The 9,186-nt window shown below is 35.4% G+C and overlaps 1 protein-coding gene across 1 annotated transcript in view; it reads right to left on the bottom strand.

Moving 5' to 3' along the window:
• Positions 1 to 1,678: 1,678 nt before the first annotated feature.
• LOC126260846 (laminin subunit alpha) overlaps positions 1,679 to 9,186 on the bottom strand; it is a 405,465-nt gene continuing 397,957 nt past the window's right edge. Inside the window, exons 56-57 of the mRNA XM_049958250.1 lie at positions 7,374 to 7,601; positions 1,679 to 1,982 (exon numbers count right to left, since the gene is read on the bottom strand). Coding sequence (XP_049814207.1) covers positions 1,714 to 1,982; positions 7,374 to 7,601 — 497 coding nt within the window. The 3' untranslated portion in view covers positions 1,679 to 1,713. The remainder of the gene's footprint in view (positions 1,983 to 7,373; positions 7,602 to 9,186) is intronic.

Genomic DNA, 9,186 nt, shown 5'->3' with positions numbered 1-9,186 from the left:
TATGAATTCATCTTTCTTTAACCACTTTCCGTAAATGCTCATGCCAGTAGCATACGAACTGCCTACGAACTTCGCCATTTCTGAGATGCTTATCACCAGGATTAGAGCCATAGCAATCTGCACTTAGTCGAAGTTACTAGTTAGCCAAAATTTCCCCAGTTATGGCACATTTCATTCCTAGAATGATTCCCCATTTGTCTCTAGTCCACTTACAAACTTTTCTTGCCAAATTACATGCCCTCAGCACCAGCAGGCCGTAGTCACAACATTTGGGCTCATCAGCTTATGATCACAGTAAGCATACTGTGTGGTGAAAAGACACAAACATCTGTAGACTGCTGCACATTTCATGTGCACTATGAGAGCATCTTATGTCAACAGTTCTCAGGTAAAAATTGTAGGTTTCCATAACATGTATAAAGTCACTAGGGAGATCTGCACTGCATTTTTAGGTACTTTGACAGACTTATGTCACTCTGGTTTATTGTTTGTTTTATGATGCCGCATTGTGTGTTTTTAATTGTACTTTGACATTTCATCATTTGATTGTGCCAATATTTTTACCAACCTTCTCAATAATATTAAATAAAGACTTTTTTGATGCATTTCTGTTGGGTTTAATCCGCTATATGTGTCACCTAAAGCCAATGGCCTTGTCGCAGTGGTTACACAGGTTCCTATCAAATCACTGAAGCTAGGTGCTGTCGGGCTTGGCTAGCACTTGGATGGGACACTGTCTCTGTCTGCCTAGTGGTGGGGTGCAATCAGCTCTTGTGAGGCCAGTTGAAGAGCTACTTGATTGAGAAGTAGTGGCACCAGTCACAAAACCTGCCAATGGTCAGGAGAGTAGCGTGCTGACCAGATGCCCCTCCATATCCACATCAAGTGATACCTAAGGTCTGAGAATGACACAGTGGCCAGTCAGTACCATTGGGCCTTTGAGGCTTGCTCACACAGTGTTTGTTTGTTTGTTTGCGTCACCTAAAGTGCCAATATGAAACAAATGTACCATTGTTACATAGTGACAATAATAGGTACTTGTAGCGTGATGTCACCCTGGATAACATCTGTACATCAGTCGTGTCACTTTGGTAATATGTAATATTCTTTGTAACTTAATGTAAGCAGAACAATCTTCAGCTTACCACACTCAGCATTTCTTAGCCAATCTTGAGAATAAATCACTGACTTTCTGAAATAAAATGAGCACTGGTCTTTTATTGTGTTTTGTCTCTAGTGACCTTATTGTCAACAGGGCATTAAACTCTACTGTTCCATGGTTCCTTCTTTTGCCATTTATCACTAATTTTGAGATAGTTTGATTATCTACTAATTCCTGGACAGTAAATTCTCTGTAATTAAACTGATTTAATTTTGAGAATTCTTTGACACATTCATAATTTGCACGAACATTTATAAAATATCAATTACATATACAAAATATTATTTTAATTTGGTACAACAAAAGCTTTCGCAAAGGTGTGGCAGTGCTGTCAATCTTTTGAGTATTTTATGTAATTATTGTCGGAGCAAATTTGATGAAACATTGATCACAATCCAAAGTAATACTTAGCCACAGGAATTTTCTCCTCTGTTAATAACAGTAATTTCTTTATAACATCTGTCAAAATGTTGCTTTATGTAAAGGACACTAAGAGAAAGTTCAAAACAAGCAGAATATATAAAAAAAGTAATTTATTCTTAAACTACAACTCAAGTCAATGGACATGAGCCAGACATTATATCACCACCAAGGTGAACTTTTGAGATGTTAACTGGCCTATCATTAATAATAATGTTCTTCATACAGCCAACAAAATGTTCCTTTGCTTCCAGTCCCCGTAAGTTGAGGTTTGGTTTAGCACGACCTCCTATCAGCAATGGCGATTTTGTATCTGTAGCTGCTTTACCAGGTCTACCAATGATGGGTTCTCCTTGAGTTGAGTCAATTGATAACGTGACCACATTCCTGTATTTCACAGCTGAAATACAATGGCAGATATTAATGCATCAAACAGAGTTAGCAACATCATTCATAAAACAGTTTAGAGTTAAATGATTTGATTGATATATTTCCTAATTTCACCATTGTCTTTTTTTCCAATAATATCCTTCAACAAAACTATGATATAAGGAATACAGTGTGTGCACTTCCTCTTCAGTGATTTTAGATTAAGGTATAAGAAATATACAGAGCAAGATCCATCTTGTACACTGACTGCCAAGGGGATGGGAAGCAGAGCAGAAAGAGCAGCAGTCACAACATTTATCCTTTGTGCTTTGTACTGAGTAGTGTTGTCACACAAATACTGCACACACAATGGACCAGGAATTCCTTCATTACTCATTGTAGGGCAAACAACTCAACAAAACACACTGAAATGAAACACAAATTTCACCAGTGGATGCTTCAGTTTTGCTTGAATATCAAAGATGAGTAGTGGCTGGAGAAGAAATTTTGTAAATTAATCTGTTTCAGAACTAGGGAGCTAAGGCTAATTGTAATTGCATGCAACATTGCAGATTTTCATTCCAGTCACAACCCTGTCCTCAATTATAATGCCTTAGTATGTTTGAGCTTCAGAAGAAACAATGCAATGCAATGGATAATCCAGACAAAAAATTGTAAAGATATTGTTGTCGTGAACTTCTCAATACTCTTCCAGACTAAACTGAACGCTACATTTGATTAGTCTCTTAATTCCTTTTCATATCATATAAAGTTAATATATTTCAGGCAGTACTAAGGTTTTTTTATTTTGAAGTAATAGTGACACACTTGCAGCATACATTACAGATAATGGCAGAAATGTTTCAGACTTACAACAATGCTATAGTCCTACAGTGCTCAATGTTACATATTAGTGTATTTAATGCCAAATCCAATAACTCCAGTGGTACAGTGGACCACAAACATACCACAGCCTTTACAAACACAGAAAATAAATACATTTTATGAAGTTGTTCCCACATTTTTTGTGAACAATGCATTTTCCTAAACTTGCACATCATCGTGCAATGTTAACAAAGCAATGAGAAAATCTGTAATGATATATAAAAGTGGCAACTTTGCCAATTTATTGTAATAAAGGTGTAACTACAGAAAACTTCGAAAGCAAATAAACTTACATGAACATGACGTGTGAAATGGAAGGAATATATAGAGAGTCTATACACAGGAAACGAACTTGAAGGCAATATTATACGACTAGAAAGGGAAAAGGAAGCAAATGAATATCAGTTGGGGGATTCAATACTGTGAAGAGAATTTGATGGAGTGTTGGAGACCTAAGCAGAAACAAAGCCCCTATAGCAGATGACACTCCCTTACAATTATTTATATCCTAGGTAGAGCTAGTCATGACAAAACTATTCCACCTGATGCGCAAAATTTTTGCGACAGGAGAAATACCCTAAGGTTCAAGAATAATATAATAATTCCAATTCCAAAGAAACCAGATGCTGACTGGTGTGAATATTACCAAACTATTAGTTTAATAAGTCATGGTTGCAAAATATTGCAATGAATTATTTACAGTGAATGGGAAAACTGGTAGAATCTGACCTTAACGTAAATTAGTTTGGGTTTCAGAAAAATGTAACAACACACTGCAAAGCTTCTGAGAATAGGCTAAATTTTGTACATGAAGTGTTCAATACTGGGCTTCATGTATAACTTTTGATATGTGATTACAGTGGAATCATGTAATACATTTGGGCAGGTAAAGCATAAGCTTTATTGGAAATTGTCAGCAATTAATGTGAGCATTTCTTTCAATTATGGTTTTGCACAATACATAAACTTAGCATTTTTCAAGAAAGTTTGTCAACCTGTCATTTCTCTTGGAATAGGTAAACATAATCAAAGGGAAGAAAAGTAAATGTTCCTTCAATAGTAACAGTTTTTACTTTATACATTCTGGTCATCAGGAATATGTTTTACAATTGTGTGAAAATTTAATTAAACAATTTTATGTAGGAATTCACTTATAAACACTTTGTTTTCATATTGCTCAACATAACTATACAGCTCATGTAAATATTGTGAGGTCTGGTCAGTCAGTTATTTGTTTTTTGTCATGTTCTGATAGCAACATTCTAATGATTTTGTAAACAGTGTGGATAGTCGAAGAGAGAACAGTGAGCGTCTTGCAAGGACGATGAAGTATTATCATCTGAACACAATATATCAGTAAAGGGTCCATACACATTACTTATAATAACTCCTTCCAAAATTAAGTCGTAAAGTGCCAAAATAGTGTTCTTATAACAAGAAGGGGACTGAAAACATTTGTGGGCAATATGTTTTATGAAATGGGTATTAGTACATATAAGAATAAATTCTATGATACTTATGAAGGAGACAGACATCACAATAGAAACTTTTTCCCAATAATGCTGAATTTGGGGCCTTCTTAGAAGATAGGTTAAAGAAAGGCATACTGACATTTATACCATTTGTACATCTAAAAATGTGAATATCTGATAAACAGTGTGACAGTGTGTACTAAGAAGAACAGTTAAGATACTCTACAGAGACATGAGAACTCAGAATCAACAAAATATGACAACCCAGAGCAAAATAACAGCTGTACTGCAAATATCAGAAAGCTACATAAACACCAGTATGTGATACTAAGAAAATAAATGTACCCAATGAGAATGGTGCAACTTCCCCAAAACGTTTAGAAATAAAACAAGAAGAATTTGTGTTTGCTCAAGGCACAGACAAATTTACATAACAATATTGAAGAGCAAGTTTTTGACCACGCTGACTGGAAAATACTCTTTGAAATCTTGAAGGTTGTCAAATCTGTGAAGAAACTGGATGGCATTGTGAGAGTCAAAGAGCGTGAAAGAGAAGCAGTAATTGAGAAGGAAATAAGAACAAGGTTGTAGCCTATCTCCAATGCATAGGAAACAGGTTACCAGATGTGTAAGTGACTGGAAGACTTCTTAAGTAACAGAATCCAGTTTGTTGTTCTCAACAGCGAGTTTTCATCAGAGATAAGGGTATCGTCAGGAGTCCCACCAGGTAAGTGTGATAGGACCGCTGTTATTTTCTATACACATACATGATCTTGCAGACAGGGAGAGCAGCAATCTGTGGCTGTTTGTTGATGATGATGTTGTTGTGTATGGGAAGGTGTCATCACTGAGTAACTGTAGGAGGATACAAGATGACTTGCACAGAATTTCTGGTTCAGGTGATGAATGGCAGCTAGCTCTAAATATAGAAAAATATAAGTTAACACTGATGAGTATGTAGAACAGATATATAATGTTTGAATACAGCATTAGCAGTGTGTTGCTTCACACAGTCACACTGATTAAATATCTAGGCATCACATAGAAAAGCGATATGAAATGGAACAAGCATGTAAGGACTGTAGCAGGGAAGGCGAATGATTGACTTCAGTTTATTGGGAAAATTTTCGGAAAGTGTTGTTCATCTACAAATGAGACTACATATAGGAAAATAGTATGACCTGTTCTTGAGTACTGCTCAAGTGTTTGGAATCTGTACTAGGTTGGATTAAGGGAGAAATCAAAGCAATTCAGAGACGAGCTGTTACATTTGTTACTGGTAGGTTCAAACATCACACAAGTATTACAGAAATCCTTCAGGAACTCCAATGGGAACCCTGGAGTGAAGGCAATGTTCTTCCCAAGGAACACTACTGAGAAAATTTACAGAAATGGCATCTGAAACTGATTGAAGAACAATACTCCTACCATCAATGTATGTTTCGCATAAGGGCAACAAGGATAAGATAAGAGAAATTAGGGCACATATAGACATGCATAGACAGTTGTTTCTGCCTCCCTCTATTTGTGAGGTGAATATGAAAGTAAAGAAAAGGAAAAAACTAGTAGTGGTACAGGGTACCTTCCGCCATGCAGCATACAGTGACTTCTGGAGTATGTTTGTAGATGCAGATGTTATTTACTCCATACACTGAGCAAGTAGTAAAGTAAACCAAAGAAAAATTTGGAGAAGGAATTAGAGAAGAAATAAAAACTTTTGAGGTTTGCCAATGGCACTGAAATTCTGTCACAGACAGCAAAGTACTTGGACGAGCAGTTTAATGGAATGGTCAATGTCTTGAAAGAGAGATATAAAATGAACATCAACAAAAGCAACAAAGGTAACAGAATGTAGTCAAATTATATAAGGCAATTATGAGGGAATTAGTTTAATGAATAAGATATTACAAGTAGTAGATGAGCTTTGCTATTTTGGTAACAAAATAACTGATGCTGTCTGAAGTACAGGGGACAAAAAATACAGACTGATTTTAGCAAGAAAAGCAGTTGTGAAAAAGAGGAATTTTCTAATATATAGAATAAAGTTAAGTGTCAGGAAGTCTTCTCTGAAGATACTTGTCTGGGTATAGACTTCTACAGAATGAAACACAGACAATAAAAATTTCAGACAAGAAAGAATAGAAGCCTTTGCAATGTGGTTCTACAGAAGAATGCTGAAGATTAGATGGGCAGTTTGTAAAACTAATGAGAAGGTAATGAATAGGACTGACAAGAAAAGAAACTTGTGGCACAACTTGACTAAAGAATGGATTGGTTGGCAACACACATTCTGAGACATCGTGAAATCATCACCCTAGTACTGGAGGAAAACCTGGGGGTGTAAAAACTGTACAGTATGAAGAATAGATAGATACACCAAACAGGTTCAAAAGGATGTAGGTTGTGATGGTTATTCAGAGATGAAGAGACTTGTACAGGATAGACAAGCATGAAGAGTTGTATCAAACCAGACTTCAGAATGAAGACCAGAATGACAGCAACAACAACAGTATATGAAATTTTAAAAAAATAAGTGATAGCTAAGAAAAATAACTGAAGGCCCTCCTGTTATGTCACTCAGCCATGCAATTGCACATACACATGATATGATGAGATCACAAGCAAATTCTTAATGCACATTTTAGTCTACACGTGGCCTTATTTGATTTTGATCTCTTCTTTACAAATTATTCTTGAACAATCTTTACATGGAGTTATATAATGGATCCACAAATAAAGTGGTTTTACAAAACGCAGTATGGCATACAAATTGAAGAAATTGAGGTACATTTTTTAAAAATAGTAGGACCTTGTGTTACTTTCTCAAAGCTTACAGAATCACTGCTGAAGCTACTTGCATGTGGTTATCTAACTATATTTTAAGGGGAATGACTCATTCATTGCAACCAAGATGAAGCTGTAATTCATCGTAAGGAAATTTTTATTTGTATTCCTTTTTTGACTATAAAGGTAACTACTAAGTTCCTCTAGCTGTAAATATGGTATACATGCACACCAAAAACTTCTAGAATACAATAATAGCAAATCAAATGCTGATATCTTACCTAAAATCTGATGCCACTGGCCATCACAAAGATAATTCTTCTTCATTGGTGTATATGTCGCACTAATGGGACCACCTCCATTGTCAACACTAAATTTCACTGTTCCATTGACCATTTGCAGTAACAGGAAATCAGCTTTTCCATGAACAGAGAGAAGTATTCCAGACATACTTCGAGGTTTAATATCCATCTGAATTTTCATTGATAATCCAACCCTAAACACCGGTCCTGAAACAAAATATTATGACAACATACAGTAGTGTCATAATAAAATTGTGGGTTCTATAGTAATAAGCCAAGAAGAAATAAAGCTGACATTTTCAAAACAGAAAAAAATAAAATCAAAAGTAAAAGAAGAAAGAAAAGCAGCATAATAGCAACAAATCATGATAAATATAACATTTTCTGATAGACACAAAGATAATTCATGCATTTCATATAGGCTACTATGTAATTATCTATAAACCATGAATTTTCTTTGACTGATGGATGCTACAGATCTTGAGTGTCTAACTTAGAGGTATCTTAGACTTAACATTCAGGCTTTCTCTTAGTTTCTCCCCACTAATATGGTTTCTGGAAGTTGTAAATAACTTTTATTTTATGAGGTTAAGGCATAAGCTATTAGCAATGAACCATTTACTTTTGTCCCCAGTCACAATCATAAGCTGTATTTGGTGTCTGACTGTGCTTTAGTTAACCAGAATGGTTGGGCTATTAAAACTGTGTTTTCACAGTTAATTTCAAAGACTAGAAAATCACTTATATACAACCAACAGGCCTATGATTAAGTTTTATAGATTTAGTGGACACTGTTAAGGTGACAGTTTACTTCCTATAACTAAGGAAGGGTTCTTGAAGGTTACACTAGTAATGCTACAAGGTCATCCTTTTCTATTTGTATATAACAAACAGTTAATACAGTACATGTCTTACAGAATTTATGTAAGATGCAGATAATTTTCCTTCTTAATTCAAAACCAAATTTCACAATTGAAAACAAACGTGTTTTCTCTGTTGATTGGCTTTTCCAGAATACAAGTAATGACCCTGCTATCCATCAATTGTCAACGAAATTTGTACTGCCAATGTTTTGTGGGATGATTCAGTTTTGGAAATGAATGATGCCTATGTTTACAGAGGCTACTATAATTACTGGGTGCTGATAAATCTGGATGCACATCTGAGTTGGTAACAATGCAGTTTGAATACACAAAATATTGTTTTCTAAGGTTTCAACAAATGCCCCGCTAGCTTCAGTCAAATTTTCTGTCTCTTTATTACATAAGAGCAGTTTAACTACAGTGTAAACTTAGTAAACTAGACACGACAAATGCATGTGTTGTAAGTGAAACATTGAAAATAAGTGTTTGCTATCAATGAAACTTCTAAAAATCCCACACTAATCCAAACTAAAATGAAGTATTATCTGAAATGGTTACAAACAATTTTGTAAAATCTTACAGCAGAAACATGACAGTGTTAGAGACTTTGTATTGCGTCAAGTTACTGAAACTGCTGGAGTGGTTGAAACAAAATCTTTGGAGTGTAGACAGTCTTTAACAACAGATGTAAGAGAGAAGTGGTGCAGCTGCAAGTATGTAAGGACCTAAGTGTGAGTGACTCTGGCACAAAGAAAATGTGTGCAGTAATTTCTTGTGCTTATGAGAGGCATTACAAGTTGCAATGGTACAGTACATTGGTTAGTTATAAAAATGCTTCAAGAGGAAGAGTTCTGCTTGGCTACAGCAAGTACAAGGAATAGTTGCACCTGGAGACAAATATAATTTAGAATTATGGAACATTGTTACCA

The sequence above is a fragment of the Schistocerca nitens genome, chromosome 5 (genome assembly GCF_023898315.1).
Source record: "Schistocerca nitens isolate TAMUIC-IGC-003100 chromosome 5, iqSchNite1.1, whole genome shotgun sequence".
Classification (NCBI taxonomy): domain Eukaryota; kingdom Metazoa; phylum Arthropoda; class Insecta; order Orthoptera; family Acrididae; genus Schistocerca; species Schistocerca nitens.
This window is presented reverse-complemented; position numbering and strand designations above follow the sequence as displayed.